The sequence below is a fragment of the Carcharhinus amblyrhynchos genome, chromosome 3, assembly GCF_965287045.1.
Source record: "Carcharhinus amblyrhynchos chromosome 3, sCarAmb.v2.hapA, whole genome shotgun sequence".
Lineage (NCBI taxonomy): Eukaryota > Metazoa > Chordata > Chondrichthyes > Carcharhiniformes > Carcharhinidae > Carcharhinus > Carcharhinus amblyrhynchos.
This window is the reverse complement of record NC_137326.1, coordinates 108,689,578-108,707,798: the sequence shown is the minus strand read 5'-3', so window position 1 is coordinate 108,707,798 and position 18,221 is coordinate 108,689,578. Positions and strand designations below refer to the sequence as shown.

At 41.6% G+C, this 18,221-nt stretch overlaps 1 protein-coding gene across 1 annotated transcript in view; it reads left to right on the top strand.

Moving 5' to 3' along the window:
• xxylt1 (xyloside xylosyltransferase 1) overlaps nucleotides 1-18,221 on the top strand; it is a 116,737-nt gene that overhangs the window by 26,052 nt on the left and 72,464 nt on the right. Inside the window, exon 2 of the mRNA XM_080186453.1 lies at nucleotides 2,345-2,492. Within this exon, the coding sequence (XP_080042579.1) occupies nucleotides 2,345-2,492 (148 nt within the window). The remainder of the gene's footprint in view (nucleotides 1-2,344; nucleotides 2,493-18,221) is intronic.

Genomic DNA, 18,221 nt, shown 5'->3' with positions numbered 1-18,221 from the left:
GAATCTTTTCTACAAAGGTTAGTGTGTATGTATCACAAGTATAGCAACTTCATGTTATTCCATGTGCTTCTGTCACAGTATGTCATTGAGAAAGCATTTTCATGCAGTTTCTGGAGGAGCACTTTGGGGCTGCAACTTCCAATTATGGATTTAACTATTCACGTTTGTCCCTGAAGATTGCAATCCAATTCACACATTGCTATCATAGAAACACACAAAATACTCAGCCCTTTGACCCTGCTCTGCCATTCAACATGGCCATGGCTAATCCTCTATCTTGATACAATACTCCAGGAGAAACATTCTCCTCATACCTTTTGACCCGAATGAGCACTGTTAGCCTCAGCACTAACTTTAAGGCAAATTCCAGCCCAGCTGACTGTTGTATGCTGATTTCAAAAGACTGTGATTCCAATGATATTTCCTTAAAGTATTGCTTTCCTTCATCCACATTTGTTATTTATGTCTTAGGGGTGGAATGTTTCATTTGTCGCAAAATATTGGACTGGATCATGTCTGTCTTGTAGCTAAATAAGTAATGAGTACGTGAAAGAAGCCAGTGAGTGTGCAGGTACTCTTTGTATAACAGTAAAGCGTGACAAGATAATTTGGCCGCTTAGATTTATTTTTCTTATTGCTTAATTTTAAATATATAATTAAACTTTTGGGCCATTGGTCTGTGCTGCTATAGGTGAATGTATGGGACAGAGAATGCATTCCACTAATTCTTATTTTGCTATTTGAAGTTTTGTTTGTTAAGGGAGGCATTTTATTCTCCATGTTAAAAATTGAATTGAATTATAAAATCATAGAATAGAAACAGGCCATTTGGCCCATTGAATCTGCACTGATTTGCTAACAGATCATCCCATCCAGTAACCTTATGTATTTACCCTGCTAATCCTCCTAATCCATACATCCCGGGACGCTAATAGGCAATTCAGCATCTGCACAATTTTGGACTGTTGGAGGAAACTGGAGCACTGGAGGAAACCCATGCAGACATGGGGAGAATATGCAAACACAACATAGACAGTGACCCAAGGCTGGAATTGAACCCGGGTCCCTGGCGGTGTGAGGCAGCAGTGCTAACCACTGAGCTGCTGTGCTGCCCCAAAAATGTTTATATTGCCTGGCCTATGTCTTTATAATTGTATTGAGAAGAGATTTCTATAGGAATTGGCATTGTCTAAGGCTAATGATCAAGACTGATCTTGGTAGTAAGCAGAGCTTGTGCAAGGGTGTGGGTTCCCACAAATGCATTTGAACTCTGGAGGGAGCAGTGCCACCTTCCTCGCATTGATCACTTGTTCCTACCACTTTGGTAGGAATAATGGTAGGAAGGATTATTACTTACGTGGAGAAAAACTGCAGCAGGCGATGGTGCAGAGGGACCTCAGGGTCCTTGTGCATGAGTCGCAAAAACCCAGCTTGCAGGTGCAGCAGGTGGTCAGGAAGGCGAATGGGATGCTGGTCTTCATAGAGAGGGGGATTGAATATAAAAGTAGGGAGGTCTTGCTGCAGCTGTATAGGGCATTGGTGAGGCCGCAGCTGGAGTACTGTGTGCAGTTTTGGGCGCCGTACTTACACAAGGATATTTTGGCCTTGGAGGGAGTGCAGAGGAGGTTTACTAGGCTGATGCCGGAGTTGAGGGGGTTGAGCTTTGAGGAGAGGCTGAATAAATTAGGCTTGTACTCGTTGGAGTTTAGAAGAATGAGGGGAGATCTCATTGAGACATATAAGATGATGAATGGGATGGATAGGATAGAGGTGGAGAGACTCTTCCCGCTCAGAAAGGATAGTAGGACTAGGGGGCACAGCCTCAAGATAAAGGGGGAGCGGTTTAGAACGGAGTTGAGGAGGAACTTCTTCACTCAAAGGGTGGTGAATCTCTGGAATTCTCTGCCCGTTGAAGTGGTGGAGGCTACCTCGCTAGATATTTTTAAGACGCGGGTTGATGGGTTTTTGATAAGCGAGGGGATTAAGGGTTATGGGGAGAGGGCGGGAATGTGGAACTGAGCCACGACAGATCAGCCATGATCTTACTGAATGGCGGGGCAGGCTCAAAGGGCTAGTTGGCCTACTCCTGCTCCTATTTCTTATGTTCTTATGTTGCCAAAAGAGGGCAAACCAAAAATATAAACACAACGTTATTAACAAGATGGAGTGTTGCAAGACGCTGAGTAAAGTTTGCAAATTGCTAATCCTCACAGTACATTCAATGGAATGAACATTTTTTTGAATTATTAATTTAAAGTTTACTGTTACTAAGGCATTGCAATTCCATTTCTGTGCAAATGGGCAGGTGGGCTCTTTGTAACCATCTGTGTGCTCTCCTTGACAGATTATATTCCATGATGTGGATGCCCTGACTCAGAAGTTGTTCCCTGTTGTTGAAGGGATGCAGAAACATTTCAGTTCTGGATCTGGTGCCTACTACAGTGATTCCATTTTCTTCTTGTCAGTTGCCATGCACAGAATCATGCCCACAGGTAAACTGTGTGTGTTGTTTGTATACTCGGTGTGCTGGGGAAATTTGAAACATTGGAATGTTCGATGTATTTTCTCTGTCAAACAATCTATGCAAGAATCCCCTAGCCTATAATTTGAATGTGGTCACTAAATAGTCTAACAGGTTTCTCTGCATTACCATTTTGAAAATTCACCGAGTGGCCACCTGAAAGTGGATTTGTTTTGGCGTTAAACTTTGCTCTGTGATTCCCAGGTTGCAAATTTGTTAGCTCAAGTGAGGCCAAACTAGTTGAAGAACTATTCTTTAATTCTGGTATGCTATTAGTGTCCAAAATTTGCAAACAGATGGTAGGTTGTAATTGAGGGCTATATTGTCATTGAATCATCGGTCCATATAGCACAAAAAGAAGCCATCGAGTTTGCGCTGTCCCTTTTGAAAGAGCTACCTGAATAGACCTACTTCCCCTACTCTTTGGCTATAGGCTCTGCAGATTTCTCCTTTTTTGGGCATCAATTGAATTCACATTTATTGTTAAATTTGTCTTCACTAACCTTTCTGGTGTTGTATTCCCAAGTCCAAAGTAAATGCAGCATTTAACAGAAAAATCAAAATTTCCCACTAGATTTATTCTTTTAAAATCTGTGACCTATGCTTATTGACTCTCCTGCCGTTGGGAATAACTTCCCTCTATATTGTTGTCAAAATCATTCCTAATTTTGAACAGCTCAAGTAAATCTCCTCCTAGCCATCTTTACTGTAAGGAGAACAGTTGTTTTTTTTTTCTAGTCTTTCCACGTAACTGAAGTCTGTTATTCTTGTTCTGATTTCTTTTTTACCCTCTCCAAAGCATTCTATTTTCTATAGAGTGATGCCTAGAACTAGACACAAGATGCTAGCTAAACCTAATGGTTCAACATAACATCTTTGCTTTTAAGCAGTCTGGTCCTATTTATAAATGATGTGGAGATGCTGGCGTTGGACTGGGGTAAACACAGTAAGAAGTCTCACAACACCAGGTTAAAGTCCAACCAATTTATTTGATAGTAAACTCACAAGCTTTTGGGGTTTGCCCCTTCGTCAGGCGAATGGAGAGTTCTGGCCTCAGACAGAGCGTATAACAGCACACACAGTTTACAGATTACTGATTAGAATGCGAGTCTTTACAACTAACCTGCTATTCAAGTCTTAAAGACTTGGAAGACTTAAAGAATAGCAGGTTAGTTGTAAAGACTCACATGCTAATCAGTAATCTGTAAACTGTCTGTGCTGTTATATGCTCTGTCTGAGGCCAGAACTCTCCATTCACCTGACGAAAGGGCAAACCTTGAAAGCTTGTGAGGTTACTATCAAATAAATTGGTTGAACTTTAACCTGGTGTTGTGTGACTTCTTACCCTATTTATAAAGCCAAGACCTGTATTTTCTTCTAACAGACTTACAAGTTTATCCAGCTACATTTTTTTAATGAATTTATTTGCACACTTATCCCCTTTCCAGATAAGTACCCAACACGTTTGATCAGAAATAAATTCTTGAGTATTCATATGTTAACTATATTCACAATTTCTCCTCACTTAACAGTAGAGATTTGCTTTGTTGCTTTCAGTGGGTGGGTTGGGGGTTGGGTGGGGTGGGGGGGTCATTAAATTCTTTCTTGAAAGATCTGAGGACCAAAGGCTGTGTGCGCAAATTGCACTGCACAGTGTGGCAAGGTCTTGGGTTCAGGGTCTTGTCCGTGAGGAATGAGCTAATCTCAGCCAGACAGCAATGAGAGACTCTGCTATCTGCATTCCTCCCTTAGTCAAGGTTTACATTGTTGGTGCTTATCCTGTGTTGCTCAATGTGATGGTCTTTGAATGCAGTGTGAGGAGAGGAGTGGATACCCTCCTCTCAAACAGCCTAAGAACCTATTGTCTTTGTTGTCCATGCTAACTCTTGCTTCAGTAAATGCACCAAGACCGAAGAAGGATGCGGCGGGGGAAAGTAAATTTATGAACGAATTAAAGGATTGCACTGATTGGAATTCTGAAAATTTGTACTGACCTGGATAATGTGCCACTGGCTTTTTGCATGCTTGTATTATTGAGACCCAAGGAGTGAAACTGACATTGTATTTTCAATAGAGTGATGCCCAGAACAAGACACAAAATGCTAGCTAAAGCTAATGGTTCAACATAACATCTTTGTTTTTAAGCAGTCTGATCCTATTTATAAATGTTGTGGAGATGCTGGCGTTGGACTGGGGTAAACACAGTAAGAAGTCTCTCAACACCAGGTTAAAGTCCAACCAATTTATTTGATAGTAAACTCACAAGCTTTCGGGGTTTGCCCCTTTGTCAGGTGAATGGAGAGTTCTGGCCTCAGACAGAGCATATAGCAGCACACACTGTTCACTATAAGACTCCAGGATCACTCTGTTTTCTTCCTATCTAGTGTATTGAAGAGGAAGGAGGAGTATCTATGGTGGCATTTTTGTAGAAAAGTTACTGTAATTGTCTGAGCACATTCAGTTGCAATTGTTTTCCCCCTCATCTGCACAATAAATAAAACATTCTGTAATTGTGATAGATTTCTCCTGTTATAAAGAAACCAATTAATTATTTGTTATCTGAGAAGGTACGTCTGTTCTCATCTGCTCTTTTCTCAGCTTGGTTGTAGATAATATCCCTCTACATATTTATAAAATCAATTATCTCTGTGAGATTTATGGTGCCTGGTTTAGGATATTTCAGTATGTTTGCCTTGGCTGCATCAATTACTTTTAGATTCAGCGACGACAGATTTTCTCTTTTCTCTTTTAGGTTTCAAAACCTGTATTTTAAAAATTGCTTTATTCTTTGCTGTGTTTAAAAAGTTCTTCCCCTCTTTTTTTTTTTGAAGTCTTGATGTTGGAGTTACCCAGTAGAAAAACTGTTGTTTCGTTCATTGTTTGAAGTACTGACTGACGATGCTCATTGTTAAAATCCATTTTGATGATGTTTGAAAAGTTCAGATGGCTGTGTTCAGGATGTTATTTGGTAGCAGAGCAGTTCTTTCTGGCTGGAAGATGTGTTGTGGCATGTCCTGTCACTGTTAAAAGAAAGAATTTATCTTTGAAAGGAAGTGATCTTTCCTTTCCTGCCAAACCGCTCCCTACCCCCCCCATTGCCCTTTCCAACTGCCATTACCAGCACTGCAATTGTTAGAGGAAAAAAACTTGCACAAAGGTTCTGTCCCTCAATAAAACAATGTTGAACAGATTCAACAGATGCCCCATTAACTTGACCTTTTACTCAAAATCAAAATCAGGTGTATGCCCGCTCTCCCACATGCATGCAATCTCTCACATCTTCCTAAATATTGTTCAGTGTGGAGCCTCTTTGTCTCTTGGAGTGTTGTATGGAGCAGCACTGCTAGGCCACACTTTGCAATAGTTGGGAGGCAGATTTCTCTGAGGTTGTGCTGAGGAACTGATCCAACGCGTCACCCTCAATGTTAATTGTTCTTGATTTGCCCAACTGCCCCAGTTTGGGAGCTCATTTGGAACAGTAGCAAAACTCAGAATGATCCCAGGAGTAATGTACCTGATCCAGAATACCTTGGTGCCCAGCCAGAAACTCAAGATGTTTTGTGAAGTTAGCCTAGACCCTAAGTTTTACATTTGATCTTGGCATTGGTGAGCATAAGAAGTTTCACTCCAGGTATGATTCAAGAGACCCACTAGGAAGCTTTTATCAAACAAAGTTTATTTAAGAACACAGTTAAAATATAACCCAAAAGAATTAGCATAACTTTTGCCAATTGCAAAACTTAAACATGACACAGTATAACTCTTAAAACTAGTTATTTCTGTTCCAATTTAAAGTAATATCCATAGGCATACATACTGCTTCAGAATTAGTTAGCATTAAAACAAGTATGCTCATGTGATACTAGATTTCCAGCTTTTAACACCTATCGACAGAAATCGAAACAGTTGTTTTCAGAGAAGGATTTATTCTCAGGATAGCAAAACAGACAAGTAAACCTAGTCTCCAGCTTCCAGACTTCAGAGACAGGAAAGAATAAGTCTTTGAAATTGTCTAAGAAAACTTAGCTGTCTCCAGTCACATCTCCTGACCTGGCAATTATCCCAACCGAGCTCTACTCTGCAATCCCAGGGGAACGTTAAAATAACAGAATACTGCACTAGTTCAGGTTAAAAGAAACATGATGTCAATCATACTACTTCAGTAACAATAGGAGACACCGGCTGCAGACAAAATGGCTTCGACAAAATGCAAGGCCTGCTGGAAACATCCTGCAAAGAAACGTGAATAAAATATGTTTCTTAAAGGCACAGTATCATTTCAGATATGCTCCGGTGCCTGTTCCATGTGGGAGACATTTAACTCATGTCGTTGAGCCCCACCTCTTTTGGACTAGGGTGCATCAGTCCTGGGTCAGGAAGACCCACCTCTCTTCCCTTGCCAACTATCTTCTCAAGTTGTTCATACATCCTCTATGTTTTCTATATGTATTTTCTTTCTTTAAATATTTCTGCGAATATTCCTGCTAATATTGTCCATCCAAACACATTACAGGTCGTTTAATTTTTCCTGTTTTTTTTCCCCCTCTTTTCCCTTCCTTGTTCTGTGCCCCCCCAGTTTGCTCATCTGTAATATCTGTCTGTTTGAAGGCATGTTGAAATGTCAACAGTCTTAACATATTTTTCACAAATGCTGCATGGCTTGCTGAGTAATTCTAGGTTAATGGTGCCTTGAAGATTCAGAAGTTTATTTATTAGTGTCACATGTGGGGTAACATTAACACTGCAATGAAGTTACTGTAAAAATCCCCTAATTGCCACACTCTGGCACCTGTTCGTGTTCACTGAGGGAGAATCGAACGTGGCCATTGCACCTAACCAGCACGTCTTTCGGACTGTGGGAGGAAGCCGGAGCACCCAAAGGAAACCCACGTAGACACGGGGAGAATGTGCAAAATCCAAATAGACAGTGACCCAAGCTGGGAATGGAACCCGGGTCCTGGAGCAGTGTTAACCACTGTGCACCCCTATAGCTTATGTGATATCAGAGGAAATGGGCAGGCTTGGTGGAAAGTGGTAACGGTGATCTGTATTTATAGCCAGTTTTGTAGAAGAGGCCATTTCGTAGCATAACGCTTTTTAAGCAAATGGACAAGATTGCGCTGAACAGAATTTGTGCTTTAAATTCCTCCTGTTTTTTCCACTGGGTTGAGCAATTTCGAGTGAATTGTGCTGAACTTTAACCAAGCAGAAACCCCCTTTTAATTTTTTTAAAATACTAAAGCAATCACTTGTGCAGTACTCCACAGTAACACTATGCCTCTGCACTGCACTCTCTCAACTCACTTTCAAAATATTTACTGTGTAACACTGAAGAATGATTGTAGTACTAACCTCAAGGAGAACTATTTAAAATTTACAGTAAAATGTTTCGATAATGTCTAGGTATTAAGAAACAGTCTTTTTCAAGATTTTATTTTTAATATTGGAGAGGTTACAGTCAAAGAAATCTGTAACTGTGGATAGAGTTTTAAGGATGGTGAGTGACTGGTATTTGCCATCCTGAGAGTCAGCGGCTAACGCCAGTTTGGAGTGCAGGGCCACCACAGTGTTGGGCAAGGTAACGGGAGAAGCTTCGAGGAGGGTGCCTCAACGGAGGTGGGCCTCCAGAGTGAGGCCCCCCCACATCCCCTCCAGCCTGAGACTGTGAAAAGTGTAAATGTCATGTTCCCACCTTGCCCGCTCTTGCCGGCTGAGACTGGGTGAGAAAAGACCATTAAATGGCTATTCAGTGGCCTTCCGAAGCACGAAGTTGTGTCTGACTTTGGGCAGGGGGAATTGCATCCATTCTATTTTATGCCCCCTGCCTCAGAACCCACCCTTGGAGGGGGAGAGGGGGAGGGAAGAGTAAAATTTTGCTCAATGTCTTTCTTTCGCTCTCTGAGCTATTCTCCAAGGATTTGTTCAGCAACATATATGTGTCCCTGTTATTTCATTGCCCGTTTGTTTTAAGTTCCTTTTTCTAAAGAGAGCTTACGCAACCTCCTGCACTGCTGTTTCAGATAAAACAAACTGGCTGTCCTAATGGCATATATTCAGTTAGGATATTATCACTAAATCAAAATCATCTCAGAACAGTTAGCAGTAGTTGAGCTTTAACTCATTGTCTGGAGGGTGGGTAGAGCAGCCACTTCATACACAGCAACATACTTCAAGCAAACAACGAGTTTGAATGACCCATTTGTAATGGAATAGAACCACCTACCATTCAGAGAAGGATTGATTTAAAAATACTAGGTACTTATGCAGAGGCTGCTAAATAGATTGAAATAGTCTGCGGTCTCCTGAGTTTTGTTGCACGCATTTACATAAGGGTGAATTTTACATCTCCACCCCTGGTATATTTGAAGGAAGGGGAGGCACATCAGGTGGCTGGCCTGCTGCCCCCTTCCTGCCCATCCCTGAGTGGGAGAGGGGAGGGGTTCAGATGGGTAAATGCTCAGAACTGTCGGTCTATCAGATTGGCTGGCATTTGGAGTTGAAACTGGTGGTGGAGAGTTAGTTATCATTGTGTAAATGTGCAGGTTGGCTATATGTTTAAGTGCATTTTGTAACTGCAGAGCAACTAGGAGAATGAAGGCACCAATCATGTTCCTGAAATCAACTTGTGCAGGGAAATGTGAGAAGTGGCATTAATAATCAATAGCAGTATAATGGATTGCAAACTCCAGATAATGAATTTAATGGATGAGAGAGAGAACACAAAATTCAGCTCCCTGTGCTTGTAGCTGACATCTATACTTTTGAAATCCTTTAAATGATATTTCAATGATGATTGTAGTTTGCGATGATTCCATTTCCAGTATGAGTTTGAGAGGCTCAAAAAGTAAAGCATGTTACATATTTGACAGTCCTGGATCCACTATGATGTGGAGATGCTGGCATTGGATTGGGGTGGGCACAGTAAAAAGTCTCTCAACATCAGGCGATCATCTGATGAAGAAGCAGCATTCCGAAAGCTCATGCTACCAAATAAACCTGTTGGACTTTAACCTGGTATTGAGACTTCTTACTGGATCCACCGTGTTAACAATGGGCATTTACCTATTTAAGTTCATAATTTATTTAGTTTTTTATTTATTCGTGTCACAAGTAGGCTCACATTAACACTGCAATGGATTTACTGTGAAAACAGACAGTCACCACTGTCTGGCACCTGTTCAGGTACACTGAACGAGAATTTAGCGTGACCAATGCACCTAACCAGCATGTCTTTCGGACTGTGAGGAAACCAGAGCACCCGGAGGAAACCCATGCAGACGTGGAAAATGTGTAAACTCCCCAAGGCAGTGACCCAAGCTGGGCATCGAACCCAGGTCTCAGCTGTGCTAACTACTTTGCCACCTTGCTGCCCTCATTTAACTTTGACCTTTTAAGATTGTTTCCAGGTCCCTACCATTCATTGCCTTTCCATATTTAAAATATTTATAATGTTTTAGAGAAAAATATTTTTTCTCAAGAATGGCACAATAGCTGGAAAATTCATCAAAGATTAAAACATCGAGATAAGATTAGAGTTTGTCCCCAGATACCCTTAATAAAAAAATCACATGCACTCGATTTCTAAATGAACTTTTGCAACAAATTGTATTTTTGCGTTTAAATGTTGGGCATATTCCACTTTAAATGATGACAAATCTGTTTTCCAGATGTCTTCATGTGTTTATAAAGCATTTATTCAGGGCTGTTTTGTGTAATCGGTGTTTTGGGCTATAGCAGGTTTTTTTTAAGCCATGAGTCAGTTCTTGCTGGATTTCTAGGTTGACATGTATGTTATTTAGCTTTCATGTATATTTTACATAAACATGGAAAATTTAGTAGCAGAACAAAGATGCAATGATGTCACGATACATTTCCTATATAATTTGTCAATAACGTATTTTCACATCTTAACTTCTTTAGTCAGAGAGTGGTGGAAATGTGGGAACTTGCTGCCACACGGGGAGTGTTGGGGGTAAATAATGGATAAGAACGCGAGGGAGAGGAAGATGTATCACTGGGATTAGATGAAGACTGCCTGTGTGGGACATAAACAGGCTTGTCGAGCAATAAAATTCAGTGTAATGTGTTTTATTTCATTCCAAGAGTGAAAAATGAAGCACTCTTGCAACGGAATATTTGAATTATTCACTGTGGCAGCTTTCAAAATGTACAGCTTAGTGTCATTTGGCTTTCACACTGATTTATTGCTCATGGTTTAGTGCATTTTAAAGATAGACAAACATGTCTTTGTTGGTAAATAATGTGGAAGGCAGTAATTGTTACCATTTTGATAGCATATTCTTGCATCTTGATAGACAGTAATTCGCAGTGTCCCTTAGTTGAACTGGAAGATCAACTTTAAACGTTTAACCTTGGGTTGCATTTGTACATCATTGAGACGTGGTTTTTTTTGTTTGCTTCCTGTCTCAGCTGGTTGCTTTGGAGAATACACAACTGTTTTCCTGGATGTTGTTTAAAATTTTTGTTGGCGGAACAAAGACTGATGGTGAGGGAATAGGCTCTCTTGAGAGCTTTCAAGTTAGCTTGGTCACCTGTCAATAATAACCATGTGAAGAACATTCCCAAAGCTTAATGAGGTGTGGCTAAAATCGCTGTGTACAAAAGATACATAAAATGCGAGGCACGTATGGCCACTGTGATCTCCTCCTGAATTTGTTTTGTTTGGCCTAGGGGCTTAGGTTTTCTGAATTGCTATAAGGCGTTTTAAAAAAAAAGAGGTTTTTTGCCTCTTTCAGGAGAACACATGGCTACATGTTGGGGGCTGTGGGGCTGTGGAGCAGTGTGGGCGTAGGGTCATGATGTTCAGTTGCATCATGACTGTTGGGAAGAGGCTTGATAAACAAGACTTTTTCCTGAATATCACGGTTAACATTAGAAAATATGAAAAGACAACCAGTTATAATTATCACATTACCAGGATAATTTATAGTTTATTACACTGCAGGTAGTTACAGCGGTGGTTTATGAATGGCATGCACGGCTACTAGAAATAATTTGTCCAAATGCTTGGGGCTGATGTTGCCTGAGGATTCAATGACAAAGATATGTTCTCAACCAAAATTCATCAGTGTTGTAATGAATCTTTGCAGAAATGAATGGAAACAAAAGACAAGCAATGATAAGTGGACTACCGAAGGTTATCTGGATGGATGATAAAAACTGAACTATTCTTGTAATGAATATTTAAATTATTCACCCTGGCAGTTCTCCTTGAGTTATGTTGCTTTGTGTCACTTGGCTCTTTTCCTGATTTACTTCTCACAGTTCTGTATGTGTTTGTGAATTGCAATCTGATATTTTTGTCAAGCAAGCACAGGATGACACAGTGTGCCAATGTAAAAAGCTTCCCCATGAAGTAAATCTATGGTTGTTTCTCCTTCCTTTGTCTTGGATAATGAAATATCTTTGAAACTGCTGCTTATGTTTTTTTCTATCATCTACACTGTTCCTTCACTCAAAGGATAGCTTGGTCTGTTGCTGAGAACCATAGAACCCCTACAGTGAAGAAGGAGGCCATTTGATCCATCGTGTCTACATTGACTTTTGGAACATCTTACTCAGGTTCCCACAACACCGCCCCCCCCACCCCCCAACCGCTATCCATCTAACCTCATACATTTACTGTGGCTAATCTCCATAACCCACATATCTTTGGACTGTGGGAGGGAGCCAGAGCACCTGAAGGAAACCCACGCAGACATGGGTGAACGTGCAAACTCCACACAGCACCCAGGCCAGAATCGAGCCTGGATCCCTGGCTCTGTGATGCAGCAGTGCTAACCGTTCTGTTGAACTTGCAGTTCTCTTGTACTTCAGCCAAAATGTCTTTTTTCATTTATAAGCCTAGGGTATAAATGCTTTCAGTGACAGGGTGAGTCTAGGAATTCATCACATCCTCATTGGATATTTAAACAAATTAAATGCACGGCATGGATTTTGCAGTCAGCAGTGAGTGCCATTGCTTTGCCTCTGACCTCGATGAAAGCTGCCCACAAAGACCCTTTGCCTTGTATCAGTTTAAAACAGGCACCAAGTTTACAGGATCTCCAGGGGCTTTGCAGTGAGATGAAAGTATAACATTAGAAGTTCTCTTCAACTCATAGACTTGGCAATGATTGCAGCCTTCATGAATCAATACAGACTGGAGGTGACGAGGGCAACCTCAATTCATTGAGAGACCCGGTAAACAAAAGCTGGATAAAGATCAGTGATTCGTCAAAGCAACAAGTACCAATTAAAGAGGAAGGTAAATATAGGGATGTTCAAGTGTATGGAATGTTAACATCAGGGAACCAAGATAGTATAACTATGTGCTATTATTATGGACAGTTTTTTTTGAATCTGTTACAGTATAAAATGCAGTTAGTAGTTTATTTTGTACCACTGTGTGTGGCTTGCAAAGCTGTGCACCGCAATCAGGTAATTCCAAATGCAAATAGGTGCATTTCTTCTTGTAACAATGATTTGAAGCTGAATTTGGCTGTGTCAGGTACGTAGTTCTGAGAGTACATTTTGACGACAGGCTAGGAATGTTTTATTGTGCCGTGTCCTGTAGATTTTGCCATGACTGAAGATGGAGACTCTGGCGCACTTGGAAAGGAGCTAATGCAACCAAAAGATCCTGTACTGTGTGTGCTATATGCATAGGAGACTTGTGCCAGCCAGGGTAGAGCTGTCCAAACACTACCTGTGGGGCAACTTTTCACCAAGTGAAATCCCCTCCCCTCCCTAGCACCCCCTGAGATCGCAAGAAGAAGAGGGCTCTTCAAATTCATGTACGTTTCCTAACAGTTTTAAAGTTAAATTTGTAAATGACAAAAAGGATTCATAATGAAGTTATACCTCTGTAATTTTAAAAAGCTGTAACTATCAAGGCATAACAGACATCTTTACATAAATAAGTAATTCAAATTTAAATCGCCATGAGATTTGAAAGAAACAGAATGTCACTGAACAAAGTCCAAAAATTACCACTTCTTAGTTCTGTGAATTTGTTTTTGCAACATGATTAAGATTAAATAAATAGTAATCTCTGAAATTCTTTCCCTAAAATCATAAGAACTGTAAGCTGAAATAGGCCATTTGCCACCTAGACCCTGGTCTGCCATTCAATAAGATCATGGGTCATAGCTTCCAGTGCTCCCTCCCCATTCCACAGCATTGAATTTGGGACGGGTACCCAAAGACGTGTGGGGGAATCCCTCTTGAAAGCTCCTAGGTAAGGGTTTACTAAGCAATTGTCCGTAAGGGTTTACTAAGCAATTGTCCAGAAGCGTTAACTTCCTCTGGACAATTGTGAGGGAACCATCCAACAAAGCAATTCAAATCATTAACCTCGGATGGTTCTGCCAGTTTTACCCTTTTAATTACTCTGAAAGAGTTAAAAGGCAAAATCACACTTCTAACTCCAGAGCAGCTATTTAAAACATTCAAACTGACCCCTTCACAGTTCACATTCCACCCCATGTTGAGATCTCTGCCTCCACACCCCATTCACGTACTTTAGAAACTTAACATTTCCTTTTCAGTGGGACCTTAAAGTTCCCTGCTTTGTAACAATTAGTCCATTTTAAAAAAAGGGAATGTCTTCCTTCGCTCTGCTTCTTTTGTACTGGAGCTGGGGATGGGCTTTGCTGCTTCAGTTTCACCCAGCCTGAGTCAGGAAGGCTGGGGTGAGACAGGCGACCTCCATTGTAACAGCAGGTACATTGCTATGGAGTTGCAGCCTGCTACTGATATGCCACTCCGTGGAAGTTCAGGCCCATGAATCTCGCTGCTGTGCCATTTATCGCTCCTCGCTTAAAACCAATCTTTTCAGCTGGGCTTCTTCCAGTCACCTACCCCATCCCATCCTCTTGTACTTTCGAATGTCTTCCTCTGTTGCATGGGCTCATTTTCTCTATCAGTTTCCATCCTTAAGATGTTTTTGATATTAAGGCACTGTATTAATGCAAATAGTCATTTAATATAATGCAAGTAAGCTCTTTGCTGAATTTTTTTAGAATTCACATCGATACAGTTGTTCCTTTATTACTAACAATATGAACTACTTAATCTGATTAGCCTGTTCAATGATTTTAATAGTTCGGCCTAAAGGAAAGCCTTGTAAAGCTGGGAGCTTGACGAAGGCTCACCTTTGCCCTGAAATGTTGGCTCTATTCTCTCCCCATAGAAGCTGTCAGACTTGCTGAGAGTTTCCAGCATTTTCTGTTTTTGTTTCAGATTCCAGCATCTGCAGTATTTTGCTTTTATCTTGGTAAACAATTGACTCAATCTGATCAAATCAGCTTCATCTAATAGGTGACTCCAGTAACGTCAATAACTGAACGCATTTCATGGCCTGTTTTCATTTGAATTGTATGACTTTGCTCGTCCCTCAAGCCAATAACCATGGAGATAACGGAACAGATCTTCCAATCTTCAGTAAATTTGGAGATACGATTCTCACGTTGCACAGTTTGCTTTTAAACACCTTGTGATGAAGACATTGCTGCCAATTCTGAATGACACCAGTATATTTAATTTATTTAGTCAATGTGTTGACTGATTGGGCCTGTTAACTGTTTTCTGCTGGAGAGGAGTTCCTTTCCTGTGCCATATCCTGCATTCAGCAAAGCTGAACAACTCTCCATTGAAGAGTCCCATGAATTTAAATCATGGTCAGGATGAGGCTCTTCACTTGAAGCCCTGTGAACGCGGTCTCGCTCTGAATGATTAAAGCTGTCAGATGAAATAAATAGTTTATTTCTGAAAATCTACCAGTGGGTTGGTCATCTCGCAGTTATGCGCAATTACCCTGATATGGAAATGAAATAGGCATGTAACTCATGATGGCCTGCAGCTAACATCATGTCCCATTATTTCCAGTCATTGAGTGGGTGCCTACTGTGGACAGAAAGAAGTTGCTTGACCCAAATCTGTCAACCCATTATGGAGAAGTTTCATTTTCAGATGCAGTGAGTCAGTCATTGTATCAGGTCTATCTGCTAGGCATTTACAACTATAAGTAATGGAAGCAAAATAGCTTTTATCATTTCATGTACAAAGAAGTGTTAAAACTGTCAGCTAATCCACTGGAGTGATCAACCCTGGAAGAATTATCTTTCAGAAAACATCCTTTTACTCAGCTGATATTAGAAAAATTTGTACATTTTCAGATAACCAATCACTGGTGATATCTTTAGTTTAAGATGTGAGAAAACCTAGCCAGTTCTGAACACTTTTTTCTAATTGGTTACATTCAATGTGTAGATAAGCTTTTATTCTTCTCAAGCTGATGTATGATGATATTTTACATTTTGTTATTGAGCAGACCATTTTAACCCTGTCCACCAAGCAGAACCTGTTTTTGAGATGTGCTGCAAGGTTGACATTTATTGCTCAGACCTAGTTAGGCGGGTGGGCAGGTAAAATTGCAGGACGCCATCAGACGCTCAGTGTACTAAGCAGGCAGCAAAAACCTGCCCAAAATAGCTGGAGTCATTTTTCTGTGTATCATCCGGACCCAACATGCTATCATCATTGGACCGATATGTAATTTTAACTGGGTCGGACAGTTTTGTTGCTGTGTGAAGGCAATGGGATGGGGATTCTCTGAGAAGAAGTGCCTAAGCGGCAGATGCTTGACCACATTTTGAGTGGCGATACAATGAATCAGATTGAAACACTTCCTCAATGACTGTTCGCCGCTCTGTCTGACTCAGTAAGGCATAGGTCCTGATAATTATGGGTCAGACTAAAAACATCTGAAGAAACCCCAGCAAAGCTGGAGCACTGATATCCTGCCAAAGTCAACACCGAGCAGATGGATAGCTTGCTTGATGGGTGGGAGGGAACGCGAGTTGCCGGAGGCCACAGTTGGAAATCCTTGAGGATAATCCCTGGAAATTGAAAGTGGAGGGGGTGCTTCCAATCAGAAGGGGTGGGGAAGATTGGCAACAGGGTGAAGGTGAGGATTGAGGCTGCCAATTGGGGCTGGGACAGATTAAAGACCATCAGGGACCTGGGGAATGAGTGGCTGGTATGTTGAGGGATGGTGTAGAGAGAGATCGAGCTCTTGCTCCTCTTGACCCACAAGGAGTGTGGAAACAGACAGTCGCTTGTGGAGCCAACAGCTCTTGTTCCCTTTTCCGGACCCTGGAAAACCTGTGCAGCAGGAGTCTTATTTAAATATGACAATTAAACACACCATGGCAGGCTCGAATTCCCCAATACCTGTTGCTGTAAAAATAGTGGCACGTGAAACTGATTGGAGTCATAGAGCACATTTCATTTCTTTACTTCCCTTCTGATCCTGTGATGGGTGGATCAACAGAAATGAAGTACATCAGTTGTACTGTACTGAGGGGATGATCCAACTCTGCCTCCCCCAGATGTCTCTGGCATCAAATCTTCATCCAATTTGATTTACTGCACGTGATGTCAAGAAACAGCTGAAGGCACTGGTTGCTGCAAAGGCTGTGGGCCCTGACAATATTCCAGCAATAGGACTGAAAGGCTTTTACTCCAAAACTTGTCATGCCCTGAGCCAAACTGTTCCAGAACAGTTACAACACTGGCATCTACAAATATGTGAAGAGTAAAAGGATGAGAAAAGAAGGGGTAGGACCTATAAAAGTTGAAGGGGGAAAAGACTGTGGAACCGGAAGAAATGGCAGAGGTGCTTAATGAGTACTTTGCCTTGGTATTCACGGTGGAAAGTGATCTGGGAGGTTGTACTACAGGTTTGCGGCAGACTGAAAAGATTGAGTATGTGGATATTAAGAAAGAGGATGTGTTGGACCTTTTAAATTCCATCAAGATAGATAAGTCGCTGGGACCGGATGGGATGTACCCCATGTTACTGTGGGAGGTGAGGGAAGTGATTGCGGAGTCCCTGGCGATGATCTTTGCATCATCAATGGAGACGGGAGAGGTTCCGGAGGATTGGATGTGGCTCCTATTTTCAAGAAAGGGAACAGGGATAGCCCGGGAAATTACCAACCAGTGAGTCTGACCTCAGTGGTTGGTAAGTTGATGGAGAGGATTCTGAGGGACAAGATTTATGAGCATTTAGAGAAGTTTAGAATGATCAGGAATAGTCAGCACGGCTTTGTCAAGGGCAGGTCGTGCCTTACGAGCCTAGTTGAGTTCTTTGAAAATGTGACTGAACACGTTGACGAAGGAAGAGCGGTGGATGTGGTTTACATGGACTTCAGCAAGGTGTTTGATAAGGTCCCCCATGCAAGACTTCTTGAGAAGTGAGAGGGCATGGAACCAAGGGGCTTTAGCCTTGTGGATCCAGAACTGGCTTGCCTACAGAAGGCAGGGAGTGGTTGTGGATGGGTCTTTTTCTGCATGGAGGTCGGTCACCAGTGGAGTGTCCCAGGGATCTGTTCTAGGACCCTTGCTGTTTGTCATTTTCATAAGTGACCTGGATGAGGAAGTGGAAGGATGGGTTTTAAGTTCGCCAATGATACGAAGGTTGGTGGTGTTGTGGATAGTCTGGAACGATGTCAGAACTTGCAGCGTGACATAAATAGGATGCAAGACTGGGTGGAGAAGTGGCAGATGGACTTCAACATGGATAGATGTGTAGTGGTCCATTTTGGCAGGATCAATGGGATGAAGGAGTACAATATCAAGGGTAGGAGACTTAGCTGGGTTGAAGAGCAGAAGGATCTTGGGGTCTGGGTCCATA